The sequence below is a fragment of the Rosa chinensis genome, chromosome 7, assembly GCF_002994745.2.
Source record: "Rosa chinensis cultivar Old Blush chromosome 7, RchiOBHm-V2, whole genome shotgun sequence".
NCBI lineage: Eukaryota > Viridiplantae > Streptophyta > Magnoliopsida > Rosales > Rosaceae > Rosa > Rosa chinensis.
In genome coordinates this window covers 5,511,914-5,534,335 of record NC_037094.1, presented here as the reverse complement: position 1 = coordinate 5,534,335, position 22,422 = coordinate 5,511,914, and the positions used below count along the sequence as shown (strand labels likewise).

The window sequence follows — 22,422 nt, the reverse complement described above, 5'->3', positions numbered from 1 at the left end:
GCCAGGGGGAGGAAGCGTTCTGACAAGATCCCTCGAGCACGGATTAGTCTATGGGCCTAGGAAGCTTTTGAGGACACCGTGTGACTGACAAATCAAAAAAAAATTTCTCTCTCTCTCTCTCTCTCTCTCCCCGAACGTCTCTTCTAAGTTCTACTTCTCCTTCTTATCTCTTTGCTGAACGATTTCTTCCTATTTTCTTATTTTTTTTTCCTGAAGTTCAAAATTTGTTAATTAAATCTAAAATCCACATCGATGTTCTAGCTTGTTTTTGGAGAAAACCCAATTCATGGATTAGACTTTCCTTGAGGCAAAATATAAATAAATAAATAAATGGAAAACAACAATTTAATTTATGAGGTTTTCTAGAGATTAGATCATCACTAAGTTAGTCTGCTTCCTAAATAATTCAATTTAAACGACTTTTAGTTTTGCCTTGCAAATTTCAGAACCCAATAACTGTACTTTGAGAGTGAAAAAAAAAAAATGTTGCAAATTTAATATAGATAATAAAGAGAGTTTGATATATTATTTAAGGGGGTGAAATTTACAAACCACACACCCTTTCATTTTTTTAATATTATTTCAACTCACATTTTTTACACTTCCTAAAATACCCCCAAAGTCAGATTTTCCTTTTTTGCTTTTTGGGTCCTCTCTCTCTCTCTCACTCTCTCTCTCTCTCCTAAACCACGACAAAACTCTTACTCCTCTATTTCTTCTCCAGATCTTCTCCATTGAAGCTTTACTAACCTCAACCCTTTGTCTTTCCAAACCAGGTCACAATCTCAACCTTTCTCTTTACTATCTCACTATATCTACTCTTATTTTATGTTTAACTTTGCTTTTCTCTTCTGCAATTCAATCGTTACCATTCCTTATGCTAAATCTGACTGCTCAAAACCTTAACTTCTCCAAATCTCATCCAAATTCGATGAGGAGATCGATTCTGATACCTTACTCACCATCATTCCCCGTCGAAGTCGGCTGGAAAGCAAGGAAACCAGCTTAGAACCTCATGAGCTTCAATTTCTCGATTTTCTCTCATACTTGGTTGTTGGGACTATCTGACATCACAGATACATCGGCGACATTGAGACTTGAGAGGAAGCCGACACTACTGTTCCATCGTCGAGAAGTGGCTAGAATCGAAAAATCCGGCGTCGAACCCAAAAATATATCGGGCTTCGATTATATGTCTCCAGAGCTCATATGAAGAAAATTAAACCACAGGGACGTCGACAACGTCGAGATGGTTCCAACACCTACGCTGGGCTGGAAGAGAACACAGTCCAACGTGCACTTGTTTGGGGTTCGATCTATAGGCGAAGGGTAGGCGTTGATCAGGAAAGGGGTGAGGAAGAGCCTCCGCAGACGAGAGAGGAGAGTAGGGAACGTTTGGGTGCGGTTGGGTCAGGGCATAGATGGGCGCGAACCCAGTCGACGAGTGCTCAAACCCATTTCAACAAGAAGAAGACGAAAGCTATAGAATGAGAGAGAGAGAGAGAGAGAGAGACAGAGAGAAGACCCAAAAAGAAAAAAGAAAAATCTGACTTTGAGGGTATTTTAGGAAGTGTGAAAAGATGTGAGTTGAAATAATATTAAAAAAATAAAAGGGTGTGTGGTTTGTAAAATTTAGGTGTGCAAATTTCACTCCCCATTATTTATCATGTGGTATGATGATTTGGAATTCTGGGTTTGAAATGAACAAAAGAAAACCAGAGGGAAGAGGAAGAATAGAAGAGGATGAAATCGTTCAACACAAGCACAATGAGAGAGAGAAGAAAGAAAAACCGAAAAATAGAAAATAGAAAGACAAAACAATGTTTTTGCTTTAATTAGAGGCAAATTCATAGATTTAATGTTTGTAAAACATTAAGTCATAGATTTAAATGTTGTCAAAATACATGTGGCAGTTGATGAGTGGGGAAGGTTAGAAGGGAAAGGTAAATGAGAAAGGAAGCTAGCATTCCTTTTGAAGGTATTATTGTTACACTAAGAAAAATTAAAGGGTTAGAATGACGCTTCAACAAGACATAAGGGTCATATTATATAATAGCTTAAACTATGTCAGAGCGTACGTGGTAAAGCCAAAGACCCATATGACAACAAAAACATTGCTACTTGTAAAAAGCATTGTTCGATACATCTAATACATATATTTAAAGATTTTGATCAACACTAACAAGACATCATGTGTCTTCCTTCAACCTAAAAATGAGATTTTTGCGAGAGACAATGACTAGTTGTGCATGGCTTCACTACAACAAACATCAGCAAAACAATCAAACAAGTCTATAACAGTACCAATTTCTTATAACAGATTTCATTATTTCTTGAGAAAATCGTCCAAACAATGTCTGAACTTTTTTAGACTATTAATTTTAATATATATAGTTCAAAAAAAATCAAAATGGTACCTAAGTATTTGAGCCCTACTCAATTCCAGTACCTAGCAACAGTAAAATTGTCAATGTCATTAACTTTTCAAGGGTAAATCTGGTACTTCATGTGTGACAAGCAGAACTATTAACACCACTTTCTGGCACCGCCGCCGACCCCATCTCCGAAACTACCTGTTGGCCACCAGAGCCAGGCAGAACTGCTCCCAAGCTAACAGGCTACTCCCATTTCAAGTAGCCCAAATCAAGAATCATAGCTCCCACATTCGAACTCACCATTCGGGTCTCAACCAAGGGCATCAAGTCTTTCATGCTCTAAATCCGCTTGAATAGCTCTTTCGTCACAGCCTCGGGCTTCGAATTGCTAACCAATACCAGATTTCTCTTCTTGCTCGGCTCAATTTTGTCCAAATTACTTTGTTGTCCCCTGTAGCCTGGGATTCAAATACATGTTCACTCCCTGATACACTTAACCACAAAGACTCTGATTAATCAACTTTGATTACCCAGCTGCGAATCTGGTCATCTTCCAAGCTATCCAAACCGGACCTTCTCCTAGTGGCCATTGCCGGAAAGGAAGCGAGGCTTCACATTACGAATCAAGAAGAAAGACAAGTTCTTGATCCTCAACTCATACTTGGATTTCATCATAGACAAAGCCAATGTTATCCGCTGTAACAACTTGACCTGGGTCTTCTTCTTCATTGCATCCAGCAATACCGATGGTCACCTACCTCCGCATATATTCCAATCTAGACCAACGGTCAACAAAGAGATTGAAGCGAAATGCGGGAGATAGAATTGAAGATCGTGAAATGCTCTAAATTCGAGAGCTTTATGGCGGCGGAAGAATCTGACCTCATTAAGACACTCCATGTTTTGTAGTTTGAGCTCACTGGACTGGTCACCGTCACCTGTGATTTGAGGAGCTCTGTAGGAAATTTTGGGAAGGAATTAGATGGCATGAGATTGAAACGGTCATCCATTCTCTAATCCTTACAGCAGTCAATTCTTCTTCCATGTTCTTTGCTAAAGCCTACACCTCACAAACGACCCAATCCGCTCAGTAGACCCAGTCCTTTCCACTAGACCCCCACAAACACTTAGTCCTTGAGGAGAAGTTCTGAGAAAGGGGGAAAAACCTGTTGGAGAAATTACAATAAAATTATAATTTCTATATGAGAAACTCGTTGACAATAGGCTGAGGCGCGGGTATCTCGCTCTCTTTAAGGAGATTCAAGTCCTCTGCGGAACAATGCTGGTGCACTAGAAATCTCTTGACTAGTCCCCTCCAGGATAGAACAGTCCAACAACAAGTTGTACGGCTCACACCAATCTGCACAAATTGGAGGAACCCAAAGCTCCACCAGAAAAACACATTTCTTTGGCCAAAAAACACACAAGACACTTTGGGGGATTTTGGAAAGAAAGTTGATGGGTGCATAGTAGTGTTTCGTAATAGTTTTACAAAAAAAATAAGGATCTATTTTAGCATGCAACAAATTGTGTTATTTATAGGCTCTTAGAACACTCCCTACAATTAATAGGGTAGTAACCAAAAGCCATAGGTTACAAAAAATTAAAACCCAAAATAAAAAAAAATAAAACACCATGAGTGATAAATAAAATTCAAAATAAATTCTGAATTTAAACGCACAAATAAATTCAAAATATTTCCAACAAATAGCACATCCACCTAATGTAAAAATATAACCAGTGGTAGAGAGAGAATTACCTGACAGAGTATTCCAATCAGCATCACAAAAGCATCACAAAAGCCTTCAAGTACAACATGATATTTTTTATAAAATAATCCACAATTTTTAGTACCAAGCAAATATTTCATAACACGCTCAATTGCATGTCAATGTTCTTTACTTGTTTTACTTATAAACCTGCTAAGTACTCCAATTGCATATGCAATGTCAGGTCTAGTACAGTTAGTTGCATAGCGCAAACTGCCAAATTATGCTGGCATATTCCTTTTCATTAATCACATCATTTTCACTCTCAACAGGAAATAAGTGAACACTAGAATAAAAAGGAGTAGACACATGCTTGTGGCCAACATAATCATATTTCTTCAAAATTTTCTCAATATAATGTGATTGATCAAGAAAAATACCATCACAAGTTTTTGTTATTTTCGTGCCCAAAATAACATTAGCCTCACCAAGATCTTTCATATCAAAATTGCTCTTAAGCATAGTTTTTGTCTTATCAATTACATGCAAATTTGAGTAAAAAATTAACAGATCATCCACATAAAGGCTAATAATAACATGTGAAATTCTCCAAGATTTATAATATATGCACTTGTCACATTCATTTGATTTATAACCATTTTCAATCATGCAGGAATCAAATTTTTCATGCTACTGTTTAGGAGTATGTTTTAAACTCATAAAGAGATTTAGATCACTTACATACCTTGTGCTCTTGACCAGGTTCTATAAAACCTTCTGGTTGGTCCATATAGATCTCTTCCTCTAAATCACCATTTAGAAAAGCTATTTTCACATCTATTTGATGAATAATCAAATCATGAATTGCAGCAATAGCAATTAATAATCTAATGGATGTAATCCTTGTAACCGGACGAAAAGTATCAAAAAAATCTATATCAGTTTTTTGCTTAAAGCCTTTAGCAACAAGTCTAGCTTTATATTTGTCTATAATTCCATCCGGTTTGAGTTTTTTTTTTCTAAGGACCCATTTACACCCAATGGTTTTAAAACATGTTGGGAAATCTACTAATTTTCAAGTATTAATATTAGAAATTAGAGACTCTATTTCATCATTCACAGCCTCTTTCCAGAAAATTGCATCTGGTGATGATAAAGATTTTCCTCAACATTATAAACATAATAGTCAGGGCCAAAATCTTTTTCAACTCTAGCTCTCTTACTTCTTCTAGGTTCATTTTCATAAGTTTCTTGTTTATATATATGTAAATTAGGAAAAGAAGAACTAGGTTGGGCAAAAACATTTTCTCTAGATTCTTAACCCCCACTATTTTTTTATTTAAAAGGAAGTTTTTCTTCATGAAAAATTGCATCACCAAATTCAATCATAACATGATTTTCAACATCAAGAAATCTATAGGTTGTACTATTTATAGCACATCCAACGAAAACACAAGTAGTAGCTCTAGCAACCAATTTTGGTCTATTAGGGTCAGTTAACCTTACAAAAGCTAGACAACCCCAAACTCTAAGATAACCCAAAATTGGTTTATGCCCCTTCTACACCTCAAAAAGTGTAATTTTTGTATTTTTATGTGGCACTCTATTCAACACATAACAAGCAATTAAAACTACTTCACCTCAAAGATTGGAGGGAGCACCTAAATCAATCAACATGACATTTGTTAACTCAATCAAAGTTCTATTTTTTCTTTCTGCCACACCATTAGATACAGGTAAATAAGGTGGAGTAACTTCATGAACCACTCCTAAAGATTGAACAAAAGAATTGAATTTAGAAGAATCATATTCTCTCCCTCTATCACTTCAGAGCCTTTTAATTTTCTACCAAATCGATTTTCAACCTCAAGGAGGAACTCTTTAAATTTGGCAAAAGCATCACTTTTATTTTTGAACAAATAGACATAAGCATATTTAGGACAATCATCAATAAAAGTGATAAAATACATGTTACCTCCACGAGTTAAAATTCCCTCAAATTCACACAAGTCTGTATGAATTCATTCCAATAGCTCGGTATGCCATTCAACATTTTTGTGAGGCCTTCTAGTAATTTTTGCTTTACTACAGATCTCATATTTTTCAAAATCTTTTTGCATTGAAGGAATTAAACCCAAGCTACTCATGATTCCCACAGATCTCCTATTTATATGACATAAATAAGCATGCCAAAAATTCAAAGAATAGAGCATATAAACTGAAATAGATGCTTTATTATTATTCTCAACATTCAATTTGAACATATCATCACAAGCATAACCTTTGCCCACAAATACACCTTTTTTGGTGATCACATATTGGTCGGATTTCATAGTTTGTTTAAAACCAGCCTTATTAAGAAGACACTAGACATCAAATTTTTTCTCATGGAGGGTGTATGCAACACATTTTTCAAAGTTAGCACCCTACCATAAGTAAATTTGAATTCCACCTCACCAGTTCCAAACACATGAGTAGTATGTGAATCTCCCAACATAACTGTTTTGGGCTCCTTAAAAGGAGTGTATTTCTTGAACCAATCTTTATCATTGTAGATGTGCCTATTAGCACCACAATCTGCCCACCATCCTTCAACACTTTGAACCATATTTACATCAATTATTGCCACATATGGTTCTTCAGTGACGTGGGCTTGAGGAATAGCCTCATGTTTTCGATAATTGCAATTTCAGCAATATGCCCACTTTTGCCACAAACATAACAACAAGTATATTGTTGGTTATTTTCTGAAGGAGGATATTGGTTCTTATTCACATAGTTTGGTTTGCCTTTATTCTATTGGTGAGGTTTACCAACATTTTTCATATTTTTCTTCTTTGGTTGCATATGAGAATTTTTAAGAAAATGATCATTCGGCATATTATTATTGGAAGATACTAAATTTACCTTAGAGGTGTCATTGTTTGTATCTTGCATAAGAACATCTTAACCTCTTACTTCCTCCTCAACATAGATGCAAGTAGTCACAGTCTCCAAATAAATCTCCTTTTGTTTGTGACGCATGGATTTTTGGAACTCTCTCCATATTAATATACAAAACTTCTCAATATTTCTTTGAATATCAGTGAGTAGTTCATTATAATCATAATTCATAAACATTATATGAGAAATAAGTCAAGAGATAAAAAATAATAGTTATACTCATCTTTCACAAATTGAGATCTCCCATATCGTCAAACGGTTTCTCTTGTTAGGCACGCTCCATTCTCGTGAATCTCCTTAAAATTGTTGGAGAAATTACAATAAAATTATAATTTCTATATGAGAAACTGGTTGACAATAAGCTGAGGCGCGGGTATCTCGCTCTCTTTAAGGAGATTCAAGTCTTCTACGGAACAATGTGGGTGCATCAGAAATCTCTTAACTTGTCCCATCTAGGATACAACAGTCCAACAACAAGTTGTACGACTCACACCAATCCGCACAAATTGAAGGAACCCAAAGCTCCACAAAAAAAAACACCTTTCTTTGACAAAAAAACACACAAGACACTTAGGGGGATTTTGGAAAGAAAGTTGATGGGTGAATAGTGGTGTTTCGTAATAGTATTACATAAAAAGCAAGGATCTATTTTAGCATGCAACAAATTGTGCTATTTATAGGCTTTTAGGACACTCCCTACAATTAATAGGGTAGTAACCAAAAGTCATAGGTTACAAAAAATTTAAGAGTTAATTACATATAAGTGCGTCTTTGAATTTTTTTTAGCCATAAGGGTCACCAACTAGTTTTTTCTCTCATAAAGCCACTAGATTAAAAAGAGTGTTATATTTTGGATATTAAAAACCAACATATTTACATAAATGCCACTAGAATACAAAATCAACAATCATTCTCTCTCTCCTCTCCGGCGAGGTCTCTGGTCAACTCCAGCAGGTCTCCAGCCAACTTCCAGCGACTCTCTGACTGGTGAGATTTTCGGCAATCTCCTATAAGGTCACAAAAACTACTGTCGCCAGCAAGAAAAGCTACTATCACTAGCAACAAAATCTACTGTCACTAGCAACAAAATCTTCTGTCACTAGCAACAAAAGCTACTATTACCAATAAAAGCTACTGTCACCAGTAACAAAAGCTACTATCACCAACAAAAACTACACTCTAAAACCAAAAGCTACTTAAACCAACACCAAAAGCTACGCTCACCAGCAATAAACGTTACTGTCACCAACACCAGAAAGTTACACTCACCAGTAAGAAAATCTACTCTCGCACCTAAGGCTGGGCGTCCGGACCCGAAAGACCGAGGACCCGACCCGAACCAAGGAAAAAAGCCTGATTCAGTTCGGTTTTAGAATAGAAATTTTAAGTTCGGTCTAAAGCCCGACTCGAATTCATGTAATCGGTTCGGTCTCGGATTTCATATTTTCAGGGCCAGAAAGCCCGAACAGACCCTAATACTGTAGCAGTTGCCACATGTCAGTCCATGATTAGGTGTTATAATAATAGCTTAAATATTAAAAAAAAAAATAAACAACCCTAAAGGTAAAGGGCCTTTAGTCCAGCCCTAGTCTCCAGTCGACTAACTCGAGGTCTCGAGTACTCGACCTCGGCCTCCCTCTCTTTGCTTGTTGATAGTATCGAACTATCGATACCATCTCAATCTCAGCCCCAAATCTCAGTCTCAACCTCTCTCTCCAGTCTCGTTCTCTAGTCTCAATCTCTCTCTCCAGTCTCGAAAATCGAACTCCTCCTACAATGAAGTTCGTCGTCGCCGTCGATTCTCCCTGAGCCTTGATGGTCTGCACTCTGCGGCATCAATATCGGTTAAAAGGAATACTCTGGCACAAATCTTAGCTGGGATTAATTTCGGTGCGTAAACCTCTTTGGTTTTTTCTTTTTCTTTTTTTCTTATAAAGTTATGATCTTTCTGGGTTTTTTACGTTTTTTGGTGATCTTTCTGGGTTCATTAATTTCTGTAATACTTAATTTTAACTGCATATCACATTCAACTGTAATACTCATTCTGTTGCTTTTCTTTCGAGTTTCAAATACAACCTGGTTGCTTTTCTGAGTCTTAAAGAAGACTAGTGAACTAGTGATAATGATTAATTATTGAAATTGTGGGTTTTCTGATTTCTGATGATGGATGTGTTGATATGCAGATAGCTGTTTGTTCGTTAATTTGAGAAAACAGAAGACAATTTCAATATGGATGACTGGGGTAATACTGCTTTCCTTGAAGCTCGTTTTGATTAAGTTTTCCCATTACTTGTTGCTTGAGCTTATTGTACTTTAATGTCTCATGGTTGAAGGGATTGTTGGGTTTTGTATTTACCACCTAAGTTGTTCAAATGAGTTGGGTGTTTGAAGTTGCATTGTATTTGCTTTGGTGAAGTTCCTTAGTTGCTTATTGTGGGATTTTGCCCATTCATGTTATAATTATTACTTCCCCAGTACATACATCCCTTTTCATTCTGAGCCAATGGGATACAATGATTTACAGCAGCTTCATATAGTTTCTGCAATGAAACCAAATTTGCTATGTAATTAGAAAGAGTTAACTGTAATGCTATTTGTGCAGCTTCATATAGTTTCCGCAATTAACAATTCCTTGTTTACTATTTGTGATGGCCATTGAATGTGCATTTAAAGTTGTCATAGTCATAGCATTTCATGGCTTCTCCTCAGAATTCATCCCACAGTTCCGATTCCAATTCATCCCAAAGTTCTGATTCCAATTCCAATTCAAAAGCCATTGCTCTTCCAACACCAACTGATGCTTCAAGGGTTCAGACTATTCCCAAAACATTCAAAAGCTCGAAGAGGAAGGCTGGTGTGAAGAGAAAACAAGGGTCAAGCTACAGCTGCTGGACCGAGCAATGTTGGAGATGATGAAAAAGAAGAAGCAAAAGAAGAAAAACCTGCTGGAAGATCTTGGGTGTGGTTGCACTTCAAGAAGATTGAGAAGCCTCAGTTCGAGATTAAGGATGGTAAGAAAGTTCAAACTTGTGTTAAACAAATAGCTAAGTGCAATTACTGTGGAACTGATCTTGCATCTGATACTTATGGAAAGGGAACTAGTTCACTTAGGAGACATATACTAGAAATGTGCAAAAAATATCCGGGTAGGGTTGATTTAGAAAGTGGGCAACATGTATTAAGTACCGGTGGCACTACGGAGCTGGTGAAATGGAGTCAGGAAGCTTGCAGGGAAGCAGCCTGCAAGATGATAGTAATGGATGAACTGCCTTTCAGTTTCATCGAAATGCCGGGGTTTAGATACTTTTGTAGTGTGGCTGTACCTAGGTGGGATGTGCCTTCTAGGAGGGTTATTGTGAAACTGTTTCTGTCCATGTATAAAGCAGCCAGATTAGAGCTGAAGAAAGAGTTAAGGAATCATTACGTTTGCTTGACACCGATACATGGACATCAATGCAAAATATCAACTACATGGTGGTGACTGCCCATTTTATTGATGCTAGTTGGACATTGCACAAAAGAATACTGAATTTTAGGGTGATTCCTGATTATCAGGGCAATAGCATAGGGAAGTTGTTGGAGGCATGTTTACTTGATTGGGAAGTTGAGAGAGTGTTGACAATTTCCATTGACAATGCAAGTGCAAATAAGGTTGCAATTGAGTACGTTAGGAAGAAGATGTTAGGCTGGGAGAAACAGCCTGTTCTTGGAGGCAAGTACCTGCATGTTAGGTGTCTTGCACATATTCTGAACCTCATTGTCAAATCAGGTCTAAAAATGATGGCGAAATCAATTGCTTCAATTAGGAATGCGATACGCTATGTTCGGAGCAGTGGACAAAGACTTGATGTTTTTAAAAAGTGTGCAGAGAATGAGAAGGTTGAGTCGAAGAAATTATGCATCCTTGATGTGCCAACAAGGTGGAACTCGACCTTTCTAATGCTAGAGACTGCATTATAGCTGCGAAAAGCCTTTGATAGAATGGCTGATGAGGAGGACAGTAAGTACACGCGGTACTTTGATGAGGAAGAAGACATCGATGATGAAGTGGATGAGCTGCAAGTTGGAGGGTCTGATTCAAGGAAGAAACAGAAGACAAAAAGGGTGGGGCCACTGGTTAAAGAGGACTGGGAAAAGGCATCAGTTTTTGTGGGGTTTTTAAAGGTCTTCTATGATGTGACAATGAAGATTAGTGCCTCAAATCACCCAACATCATGGAAAGCTTTTCATGATATAGTGGCCATCAAATCGGAGATCGATGAATTGTTCAATAAACCGTATGATTTCACTGGTTCAGAGACTGAAATGATCTTGTTCGATATGGCTGTGAAGATGAGAGGGAAGTTTGATAAGTATTTTGGAAGCTTGGAAGACTGCAATCAGCTTTTATTCATTGCCTTGGTGTTAAACCCAAGGTTCAAGATCAGAAACTTTGAAAGTATCTGTAATAAGTGGCTGAAAATGAAGTCTGATGACATTAAGAAGAAGTCTGCCAAGGTCAAAGAGCTTCTAGTGGCCCTTTGTTATCTGTACAGCTCCTCAATGATGTCTTCAAAGGCTGGAAATGGAAAAGCTAGGAGTGGAGATAGCTCAATTAGCCAAGGCAGCAAATCCAGCTCCAAAAGGAAGGTTGAGCCTACTGGAAAAATAGCGGACATGGAACAAGATTGGGAGAAAGAATTAGAAGACTCCGACGAAGCTGTTGTTGCATGAAGTGGATAGATACTTATTGGACCCGATTGAGAAGCCTGCAATTCCTTATAAGTGGGATATATTGGAGTGGTGGAAGTTGAATGGTGCCAAGTATCCTAATCTTGCTGCCCTTGCCAAGGATGTTTTGGCAATACAAGTGAGTACAGTGGCAAGTGAGTCTTGCTTTAGCACAGGCAGAAGGGTCATTGATCCCTTTAGGAGTTCTCTAACTCCCAAAACGGTGGAAGCATTGATATGCTACCAAAATTGGATCAGATCCGAAAGCATCCACAACATTCAATATGTTCCTAGTATCGAGGACATTGAATCTTACGAAAGTGTGGAGGATGGTATGTTTTTTATTTTTGGAATGGCTTCCTTGTTAATTTATTTCAAGTTTATAATACAATGTAGTAATGTCTACCAAAATCGGGACAGTTTTTGTTTAAACTTTGTACTTTTGTTGTTTTGCAGAACTTGCAAGGGAAGAAGGTGCTAGTACAATTGATCAGCCTGAAAAGCCATCTACGTCTAAATCATCTAAAGCTTCAAAGAATTCAAGGGTAGGTAATGCAGGCAAAAGTAAAGCAGCAAAATAAGGTACTGCCCTAGTTATTCTTTAAAACTGTGCATTTCTGCATTTGGTTGAGCCTACTGCCTTTAGTTAGTTAATGTTTGCAATCTGCCCCAGTTTTTGTTTAAAACTGTGCATTTATGCATTTAGTTAGCAATATGCATTTATTTAGTTAATGTTCTGAATTTCTGCATTTGGCCTTAATGATATTAAATTCTGCATTTTATTGGTTATTGACTTGTTGCTTTAAAGATATTGGATTATTGGTTACTGCTTTAATGTTGTGTTCATGTGTCGGTATCTTTGTGATTTGGTATCTATGTTGTTAATTGTGTATCTCTGTGATTTGGTATTGTGTTGATGTTTGTATGGGAACCTGCATATTTAGATCATTATACATGTTATTGCTTTACTTTTTAACTTTGTATTTGTAAAATGTAAATTGATCAAGTTTGAAATGTGAATGCACAGAGTTGCAGACCTGTAGATCTGTGCACTTGTCGAGTTGTCATGGAGGTCTGGACTTGTGGAGCAGTTTGACTATTTGTGCAAAACTGCAAATTATGTTTATGTTTCACTTGCAGTTGTACCATTCGTAATTTGAATTTCAATTCATTGAGCATTAAGTTGAAATGATTGAAAAATTTGGATTGTTTTCTATTGGACAATGTATTCTGGATTTCTAGACTCTTTAGTTTGTGTTGTAAACTGTAAACTGTGGCTAAACTTGATTATTGCAAATTGATTACAGTTATGTTAATGAGTTTATTTCACAGCATTATAATTTGATATGCATTCCAGTCTTCCAGGTACCAAAACAGGCCAAGCTGAATAGCTGAATGATGAACTAGCATTTTGGGCCCGAAAAAGCCCGAATGGGTTCGGTTTTTGTCGGTTTTCAGTTTACAAAAAGACCGAACCGGCCCGAACCGATAGTTTCGGGTTCGGTCTCGGTCTCACTAATTTTCATGCCCGGCTCGACCCGAGCCCTGCCCTACTCGCACCACCAAAACTTACTCTCATCAACGCCAAAAGCAATAATCAAGTAGAACAAAAGTTACTTTCAGAGACTGAGAAAGGTGTTCTCAGAGACTAAGAAAACTATGACAATATAAAGGATACAACAAAAATAAAATGCTACTGGAATAGAGAAAAGAAAACATATTTAATGTTACAAAACGTATGCAGGGTTCCACAACAATGTAACTATATAAAAAGCTACTTCCATACTTGTAAAAAGCCACTACCATAGTTTGAAAATCTATTACAATAGTTGTATAAAGCTACTGTCAATGTTGTAATGCTATTGCCATTTTTCAATGGTGACGCTCTAGACCCATATGCATCATTTGCCACCTTCAGCACGAGCCTTCATTTCAACATTTTTTGGTTGGCCGAATGATCTCTTGGTCAATGGAGGCTTCAATATCCAAATTCACATCATTTTCAAAATCTACCACTACAAATGCAAAGGGAAAGAACTCTGCAAGAACAAAGATACAACAAAATATTAGTATTTGAAATGAAAACTAAAAACAACAATGTACCACTGCACCGCAAACGTGGCACTTTTTATCAACTAGATAAAAAAATAATAATAAGCAATCTGAAAAGCTACTGTCATAAATACAAAATGTTACTATAACACACATACAAAGCTATTGGATCAGTAATACAAAACTACTAACACAGGTGTCATAGGCTACTATAAAATATGTATAAAGCTACTGGACCATTAATAAAAAGCTACTAAAATAGGTATATAAAGCTACTATAACACGTACAAAACTACTGGATCAGTAATAAAAAACTACTGACATAGCTACTGCAAGTTCAAGCTACTAGACCATTAATAAAAAGCTACTAAAATAGGCATATAAAGCTATTATAACACTCACAAAACTACTGGACCAGTAATAAAAAACTACTAACATAGCTACTGCAATTTCAAGCTACTAGACCATCAATACTGCAATTTCAAGCATTTAACAACTTCTAACACCATTAACAACATCAAGTTCATAGCCCAGGGAATTAAATTCCTTTAAATCAATTACCAAAAAACACAAACAACTCAAATCCTCAAGAAAAAAATTAGCCAAATCATACGGCCAACAATAAAAATCTAAGGCGACGAAACTAACTTTGCAGAAAATTACCAAATCTGAAACAAAAAAGAAAACAAAAAATTACCTGGAGCGAGCGGTTGCCAGAAAGCGTCTTGGTCGGTGTTTCAGAGAGGAAAATCGTTGTGAAAGGTTAAGCGGGGGACGGCGGAGGTGGAGGCATGAGACGCGTCGAAGCTGTCGCTGCAAAGATACAGTCGCGAAACTGCGCCACGCGCCAGAGAAGCAATTTCAGTTGGCGAACACGATCCAGTTTTTCCATGACAACAAAATTCACAATTCCAAGAAAAAAAATCGAAACAGCAACTAGGATAGTGATTACCTTCACGAGAATCAGGTGGCTTGAAAATCAGGAGGCTTGAAGGAGCCAACACCAAACTGAGCCCTAGACGACGTCGTCGATGCCTGGGCTGCCTTGCCTCGCCTCGCCTTGTCGTGTACCTTCATCATCGTCGCGATCCTCCTCTCATCTTTCCGATCACAATCATCAAGCAGTGATCAGACGGCCGCCGTCGAGCTGCTTGCTCCTCTCTCATTTTCATTCGATCTATAATTTTTTGATCAGTTTCATTTTCTGGAAATCGAAGGTGACGACGATGGTGCAAGATCCGATAGCGCTGTGCCGGTGTTCGTCGGAATTGGAAGCAGAGACAAAGGCGTGAAAATTTGTTATCGAGGGGAGAGAGAGAAGAGGGGGGGTGGGGGAGAGAGAGATCTGTGATCGATGTTTTTTTGGTCAAAATGTGATCGATGTTAGGCTAATGGAATTGGGCTTCTAAGGTAGAAGGGCAATATTGTCATGGATGAAATAATCTTCCAATGGAAGTGGCCTTATTTGTACAAAAAAAAATTAGGTGGCTTTAAGGCTAATTAAAGTTTCAAACTGACACTTGTACGTAATTTTCTAAAAATCAAAACCCAAAATAAAACACCATGAGTTACAAATAAAATTCAAAATAAATTCTGAATTTAAACACAAAATAAATTCACCCAAATTTAATTTCAATAATAAATAAAATATTAAAATGTTACAACAGAACTTGTGGCTTTGTTTTTCTAAGTCCGAGCCATTTGAGCCAAATTTCTTTGATCCTTTCAATGGTCCCCATTGTCGCTCGATTCTTTCAGATGCTACCATTGAAAAGCAACACAAGAAAAGTCAAGAAAGATGGTGATTGAGATTTCAATAGAAAGCTGAGAGAATGGTTGATTGAGGTGTGATGTCGCATAAATCAAACGAAGGGTGAATTAGAGAGCAGAAAATAGAGGATTAGCTTGATTGTTGTAATGGGTTCTGGAAGTGTTTGTGTAATGGGTTATGGAAGAGTTTATCTATTAAATGGGTAATGGGTTTGTGTGTTGCTTCTGAAAGTTATTAGAATTCTTGATTGTGGTGTTTGAGTTGTTGACACATATGATTGATGAGGCCATTGGATGGGTTTCATGGGAAATACTTCTTCCCAATAGAGAGAAAGAAAGAGAAATGAATCAATTAGATGGAGAAGATAGCAAGCTTTTTTTTTTTTTTTTTTTTAAATATATATATATATATATATATTTTAGTTGTCTGATTTGGATAAGATGAATACTGAAAGGACAAAAATACCCTTAAAAAGTTAACGACGTTGACAATTTTACTGTTGCTAGGTATGGAAATTGAGTAGGACTCAAACACTCAGGTACCATTTTGATTTTTTTTTTTTTAAGTATAGGTATAAAAACTAATAGTCTGAAAAAGTTTAGACACTATTTGGACGATTTGTCCTTTATTTCATTGACTCTTCACATGCAGCTCAATCACTCTGAAATAATGTTCGTATTTCAAATAAATTATGTCATAAAATTGATGAGACTAAAATTCGCGGTTTCTCACAAACTCGCAATTTTGATTGTCAATCCGTTATGAAATCAAACCTGACAAATTGGCAATGTTATTATGATTTTATTCATGTCAATTCAATTCAATGATTTCAATCACGAGAAAGACGAGATTTGTGGAATGATGTTGCTATTCATTTCTTTTCTTTAATTTCTTTTTCTCTTTGGGCCATGATGAATCATCAGCCCAAAACCAGAAAGTCTATATAAAAAGGTCCAATTCCACAACCTCGCCCTGATCGTGCTTCAACAAAGATAGTAACCGCCGCCGGCGAAGATCATTGAGGAACTGAGTCAGATCGCCGTCGGTTAAGTTAAGGTTCAATTGTCAACGTTTGGTTTCATTCTCAGCAGAGAGACACACAGCCGCCCAAAATGGCCGCGCACACCCGAATAGCAGGGCCAATTACTCTGCTGTCCGAAGATTTAGTTGCCTTAATCCTTAACAAGGTGACCGACCTAGACGATAGAAACTCGTGCTCCGAGGTTTGCCAGCTATGGTTAAAAGTCGAAGGTATAAGCCGATCATCACTCTTCGTTCGCAAACCCGGGTTTCCTCTAACTATACTGAACAGGTTCCCGAATTTAGTCCAATTCCAAACCACCCAGCTCACCACCGACTCCGACCTCGAGTTCATCGCCCGAACATGTCCCAAAATCGAGGACTTCAAGGTCGCCGACTTCACTTCACCCGAAGAAGGTTTCTTGGGTCGAAATGGCCTGTCGGCTTTGGCATGTGGGTGTCCCAAATTGTCCAAGGTGTCGCTGATCGGGGACAAGATTGGGAATGCCGGAGTTGTGGAGCTTGTGAATTCTGCCCGGAGTTTGTCGTCTTTGGAATTGGGACATGACCTGATCGGGGACCCGGCTCTCAGAGCAATCGCTTCGTCTTCGATTACGGTTCTCAAGTTGAAGAGCTGCTGCAATGTTACCGATCACGGATTGGGTTGTTTGGCAACTGGGTCTACCTCGAAAACGCTCAGGAAATTGGTGCTGAAGATGTGTGGTAAGATCACTGATGATGGGTTGAAGGATTTGAAGAAAATGCGGAGCTTGGAGGAGCTGACTTTGTCTTGGTGTCAGGGAGAAATAACAGATGTTGGAGGTATGGCAATCTCTGCCATTCGAAATCTTAAAGAATTGAAATTGAATGCTCTTTACGGCTTGTCAGACCTTACCGTTTCTGCTCTCGCATTTTGCAAAAAGTTGCAAGTACTTGATTTAAGCGGTTGTGAAGGGGTGACCGGACCCGGCATTCGTGCATTTTCAAGTCATCAAGGCTTGAGACGCCTCGTGTTGCTCGGTTTGAGGAATCTTCGTCTTGCTGATCTAGAAAGCCTGGCGCTTGGATGCTCGTCGTTGGAGGCTCAATCTGTTGTGGTGGATGAGAGTTGGAGGCAGCATCCGACTTGGAGCGATGAGTTGATGCATGAGAACACTAGAAGAGTTCTCAAGTTCTCTGGATATAGTTATCACTAGTGTGCTTAGCAGTGTCTTAGCTTTGAGCTGGGGTCCTGTTTTGGCCTGCCACTATATAGTTTGCTATGAAAATATATTAGTGACTGGTAATGAAGCAATGAGTCCTTCGAATTCAGTTCCAGGAGAGAATTAGCTCTTTGTTGATGAATCTCAGATGGGCTTTATATGTTCTATGCATTAGATTTCATGGTTGTGTTAAAGGAAGGATCTTTGTAGTTGTTTTTGTATGAAATGTATTGTTTCAACAGCATATCTAGCTCGTGTTTTTGTTTGTTTTGTATATGAGGTTTTCCGGTCAGCACTGGAGGTCTTTGTTTAGTAACTCAGTCTCTTTGTTTGATATTTTATTCCAGAATGAGCATCGTCTTAGAAAGGGAAGTGGTCTGTCTTTGTTTGATATAATATTCAGGATGAGCATCTTGCTTGAAGCTTTCGAAGCGGAAGGGGTCGATCTTTGATTAGTCAAACCACTAAACACTACCCCTCTCTGGCCAGATCTTGCTGGAAATGAGTAGCTCAAGCCGTTTTGTTCATTGCTTAGCCTGCCGCCAGGGAAGATCATCAGGTTAATTTCTCATTATCTGTTTCATTCTCCGCACACACACAGTAGCAAAAGAAGCACAACGGTAGAATGGTTTCACATACAAAAGAATTAGGGAAACTTTTCTTGATGAGCGATGATTTTGTTGGTCTAATCATTAGCAAGGTTAGCATCAAAGATGATAGAAAATCGTTCTCTGAGGTCTGCAAGCAATGGTTTAAAGTGGAAGGTCTAAGCCGATCATCACTGCGCGTTTTCGCTGACCGACCTGGCTTTTCCCTGGCTGCACTCACTAGATTCCCAAATCTAGTTCATCTGGAAATATTTGAGCTTCAGACGGACATCGAAATAGAAATCATAGCCCAGACATGCCGCAAAATAGAGAGCATCACGGTTTTCTGCTTTGATGCGCATCAGGAAGGTCATGGTGGTATTTTGAGGGGAAAAGGACTAATGGCTTTGGGAAATGGATGTCCCAAATTGTCCAAAGTTATGCTTGCTGGGGAAGACACGGTCCGGGATTCTGGAATTATTGCACTTCTACATTCAAAACATAGCTTTGACGCTTTGGTTTTCTTATCTAATAGCTTGATCACGGATCAAGCCCTCAGAGCAATTGGTTTGGCATCTTCAATTAGCATTTTGGAGTTGGTAGGTTGTTCCGGCATCAAGGATATGGGATTGGGGTTTTTGGCAAATGGGTCTACCTCGAAAACCCTCAAGAAATTGGTCCTAAATCTTTGCCGGGGAATCACTGATACTGGGGTCAAGCTTTTGCAGAAAATGTGTAGCTTGGAGCACCTGGAATTGTCCTACTGTGGGAGGAGAGGAGAAATCACTGATATTGGAGGTGTGGCAATCTCTGCAATTCAAACGCTCAAGGAAATAAAATTGGATGGTCTTCTGGGTGTATCAGACCCTACCATGCTTGCTCTTGCCCAGAATTGCTGCAACTTGGAAATACTTGATTTAGAGGGATGTCAAGGTGTAACTGGAGCTGGCATTCGTGCATTTTCAAGTCATCAGTGCTTGAAACGCCTTGTGTTGCTAGGCTTAAGGAACTTTAATCTCTCTGATGTGGAGAGCGTAGCGTTTGGATGCCCCTCATTGGAGTCGGAGTCTGTTGTGGTGGATTCACTGTGGAAGCTGGATGCAACATTGATGCAGGACAACACTAGAAGAGTCCTCAAATTCACTGAAATGTCGTAGCTTTTCAGTTTTGGATCTATTTTAGACTTGCAGATTCAGTTTTCTATGTCAACAATTGGTTCAAAATTAGAATACTGATTCTTTTTTATGCTTTAACTGCATGCTGAAGTCAAGGAATGATCTTCTTTGTATGAAATAAATCATCTTCCAAAATGAGCATTTTGCTTCAAGTTCTCAAAATGGTTGGTCTTTGTTTAGTTCATGTGTGATATCTGATTTCTCCTGTTCTTTGTTTTTCTCTTTTACCTCTATGTTGTATGGTGTTTCTCAATTGTTGAATGAGGGAATTGACTGATGAGAAATGTATGATCATCTGTTTCTGCATTAATAGTTTGGGTACATGGATTAGAAAATTTATACCTCCTATAGCCTTTTCTGTAATATTCATCATATATACAGTTAATAAGAGTTGAACATTTAATGAAAGCAACTCGGACGGACAACTAATTGCAAAGAAAAGAATTCGAATGCATTGTGAAGAATTTCTTCAATTGTAGTGTTTGCGCTATCAAATTTTCCAGAAGTGCTAGAATCGAGATTATACAATTGTGCGTTTGTTTCTCTCTTAACTCTAAAAAAAAAAAGTATAATTATTTGTTTTTTTTTTTTGAGAATAAGATCCTTTATTAAAATGAAATCAAATTACATAACACGGGAATAACCGGTGGTGGACAAGAATTCCCCACTCTCCTCCCTAAAACCTAAACCAGTTACGGGTCCATCATCATAAATGACTTCCATGAGCCGAAAGAGCTCAACCCCTAACCACCTATACCGCCCAACACCTCGGGCTACCGAGAATCCCGAGAATATCGATGCCACCTCATAGACAACCGCAACAACAACCAACGCCCTCTTCCACACCGTGTCCCAAAGATGCCAGACCACGTGCAAGGATCGCTCGTCAGCACATTGACCATAAGATAAAACCGACAATAAACCAATTCGTCCCCAGGAACAACACCACATCCATGGCACCTTAATTTGACCCAACCCTAGCTTAACAGAGTAGGGACATGCTAAAAACCAGAAAAACATAACCAAAACCCTAAGCGAACTCCTAACCAAGAAAACTACTTTAAACAAAAACATAGACCAGCCGCCACAATCATCTTCCTCCGCTCAGTTGACCCTCCTGTAGACCACCACCATAGATTTGTCCAGTCGAACTCGCCCCGCCGGAAAGACTCCGTCCACGCAGCAAGCCACACAAACCTCACCTTTTGTCGGCCAGATCCAGGCATAAAGCCAGATCTTGATGAGCCCACACCGAGTATCAGTGAGAATCTCGCCGTGCCTTGTCGCCCAGCTTCATCCAACCGCCAGAAAGTTCGACACCCTTGCACTCTTCGCCGATCTACCAAACTCGGAGAGGGAATCAGCGCCGTACGATCCATGGAAAACCGCCACCACGATCCAGCCTCTGACCACCTGCTCCGACCCTACGCCGATCGCCAACCAGCCATCCTGCCCGCCTGCACCGCCACCTGAGAGGAAAGAAACGTCATACACGACCAAGAAGGTTGAACCAGATACCAAAACCTGGAGCCCCAAGACCCCATAATCCCGTCTGGCAACACCCGCCACTCATCGATGAGGCCTGGACCTACGATCGACGCTGGGGCGCCGCCGGACAGGCAACAACCTCTTCGGTGCTTTTCCAAAACCCTAGTTGCTTCTCTCTTGTTTTACCGTGAGATAGTACACATTAACAAGCACAGCGGAAGATATCATGTGTTTTTTCAATTTCATGGGAACCAACTCTAGAAGTGTTGATTCGGGTTTTTTCCTTTTCACAATCTTTCGAAGTCAAAAAATCACGAAAATCATAAATTTGCTTTGGGTAGCATTTTACCAATGCTGCGATTATGACACGGGGAATTTCAACAAAGAAAATAGTGTTAACACATTGTCAAGAATGTCCAGTAAAAAGTCTAAAATAAAAAACCGGGCCTACAAAAACAAAGCCCAGATACCAATGAAAGCCCAAAAGCAGATCTAGAAACAAAAGACTGTTGGACCCACTCATCACTCACTCCCTTTCAAGTTTCAACTGCCAGCAACAACAGCTAAAACCCTACACCCCTCTCTTCCTCGCTGCGAGGAATTCTCAAGGCTCGGAGTCGGAGACTAACAATCATCCCTTGAAGAATGCCTTAGATGATGAGTAGTTCAGGCCCCTTCATTTCCGGCGTCGAAGATCCGCAAGTTCATTTCTCATTTTTCCTGGTCCTCCGGTTTTTCCTTGTTTCATTTCAGCACATATACTACTAGCTATAGTAGCAAAGAATTTAGGGGAAGATGTGTTTGCACACCAAAAAGAAATTAAAACTGGGATATTTCCATCGTTGAGCGATGATTTACTTGGCCTAGTCGTTAACAAGGTCAAGGACAAACAAGATAGAAAATCGTTTTCCCAGCTCTGCAAGCAATGGCTTAAAGTCCAAGGTCCTGGTTTTGATTAACAGCTGTATATCGGACGAAGCCCTCAGAGTAATTGGCTCCACATCTTCCATCAGCATTTTAAAGTTAAGACGTTGTTATAACGTTACTGATGAGGGATTGGCTTTTTTGGCGAATGGATCTACCTCGAAAACCCTCAAGAAATTGGTCCTTGCGAGGTGCCCTCTTATCACTGATACAGGGGTCAAGCTTTTGGGCAAAATGTGTAGCTTGGAGCACCTGAAATTGTCTTATGAGGGAGAAGTCAGTCAAATCACTGATATTGGAGGTGTGGGAATTTCTGCAATTCGAACCCTCAGGGAATTGATATTGAATTATGTGAACCTGTCGGACCCTACCATGGCCGCTCTTGCACAGAATTGCCGCAACTTGGAAATGCTTGATTTAGGGGGTTGTGAAAGGGTAACCGGAGCTGGCATTCGTGCGTTTTGAA

General features: G+C 38.9%; 2 protein-coding genes across 2 annotated transcripts; both read left to right on the top strand.

The window, feature by feature from the left end:
* Positions 1-16,672: 16,672 nt before the first annotated feature.
* LOC112177300 (F-box/LRR-repeat protein 4) lies at positions 16,673-17,776 on the top strand. Its single transcript, XM_024315601.1, has one exon. It carries the CDS (start codon positions 16,673-16,675, stop codon positions 17,774-17,776), a length of 1,104 nt encoding a protein of 367 aa, XP_024171369.1.
* A 631-nt stretch (positions 17,777-18,407) lies between these two features.
* Positions 18,408-19,526, top strand: LOC112177299 (F-box/LRR-repeat protein 4-like). Its single transcript, XM_024315600.1, has one exon. The coding sequence runs from the start codon at positions 18,408-18,410 to the stop codon at positions 19,524-19,526; it is 1,119 nt and encodes a 372-aa protein (XP_024171368.1).
* Positions 19,527-22,422: the final 2,896 nt, after the last annotated feature.

What these genes read in the sequence shown, in the direction of transcription:
- LOC112177299 (XM_024315600.1), top strand. Translation starts at nt 18,408, where the DNA reads ATGGTTTCACATACAAAAGAATTAGGGAAACTTTTCTTGATGAGCGAT.
- LOC112177300 (XM_024315601.1), top strand. Translation starts at nt 16,673, where the DNA reads ATGGCCGCGCACACCCGAATAGCAGGGCCAATTACTCTGCTGTCCGAA.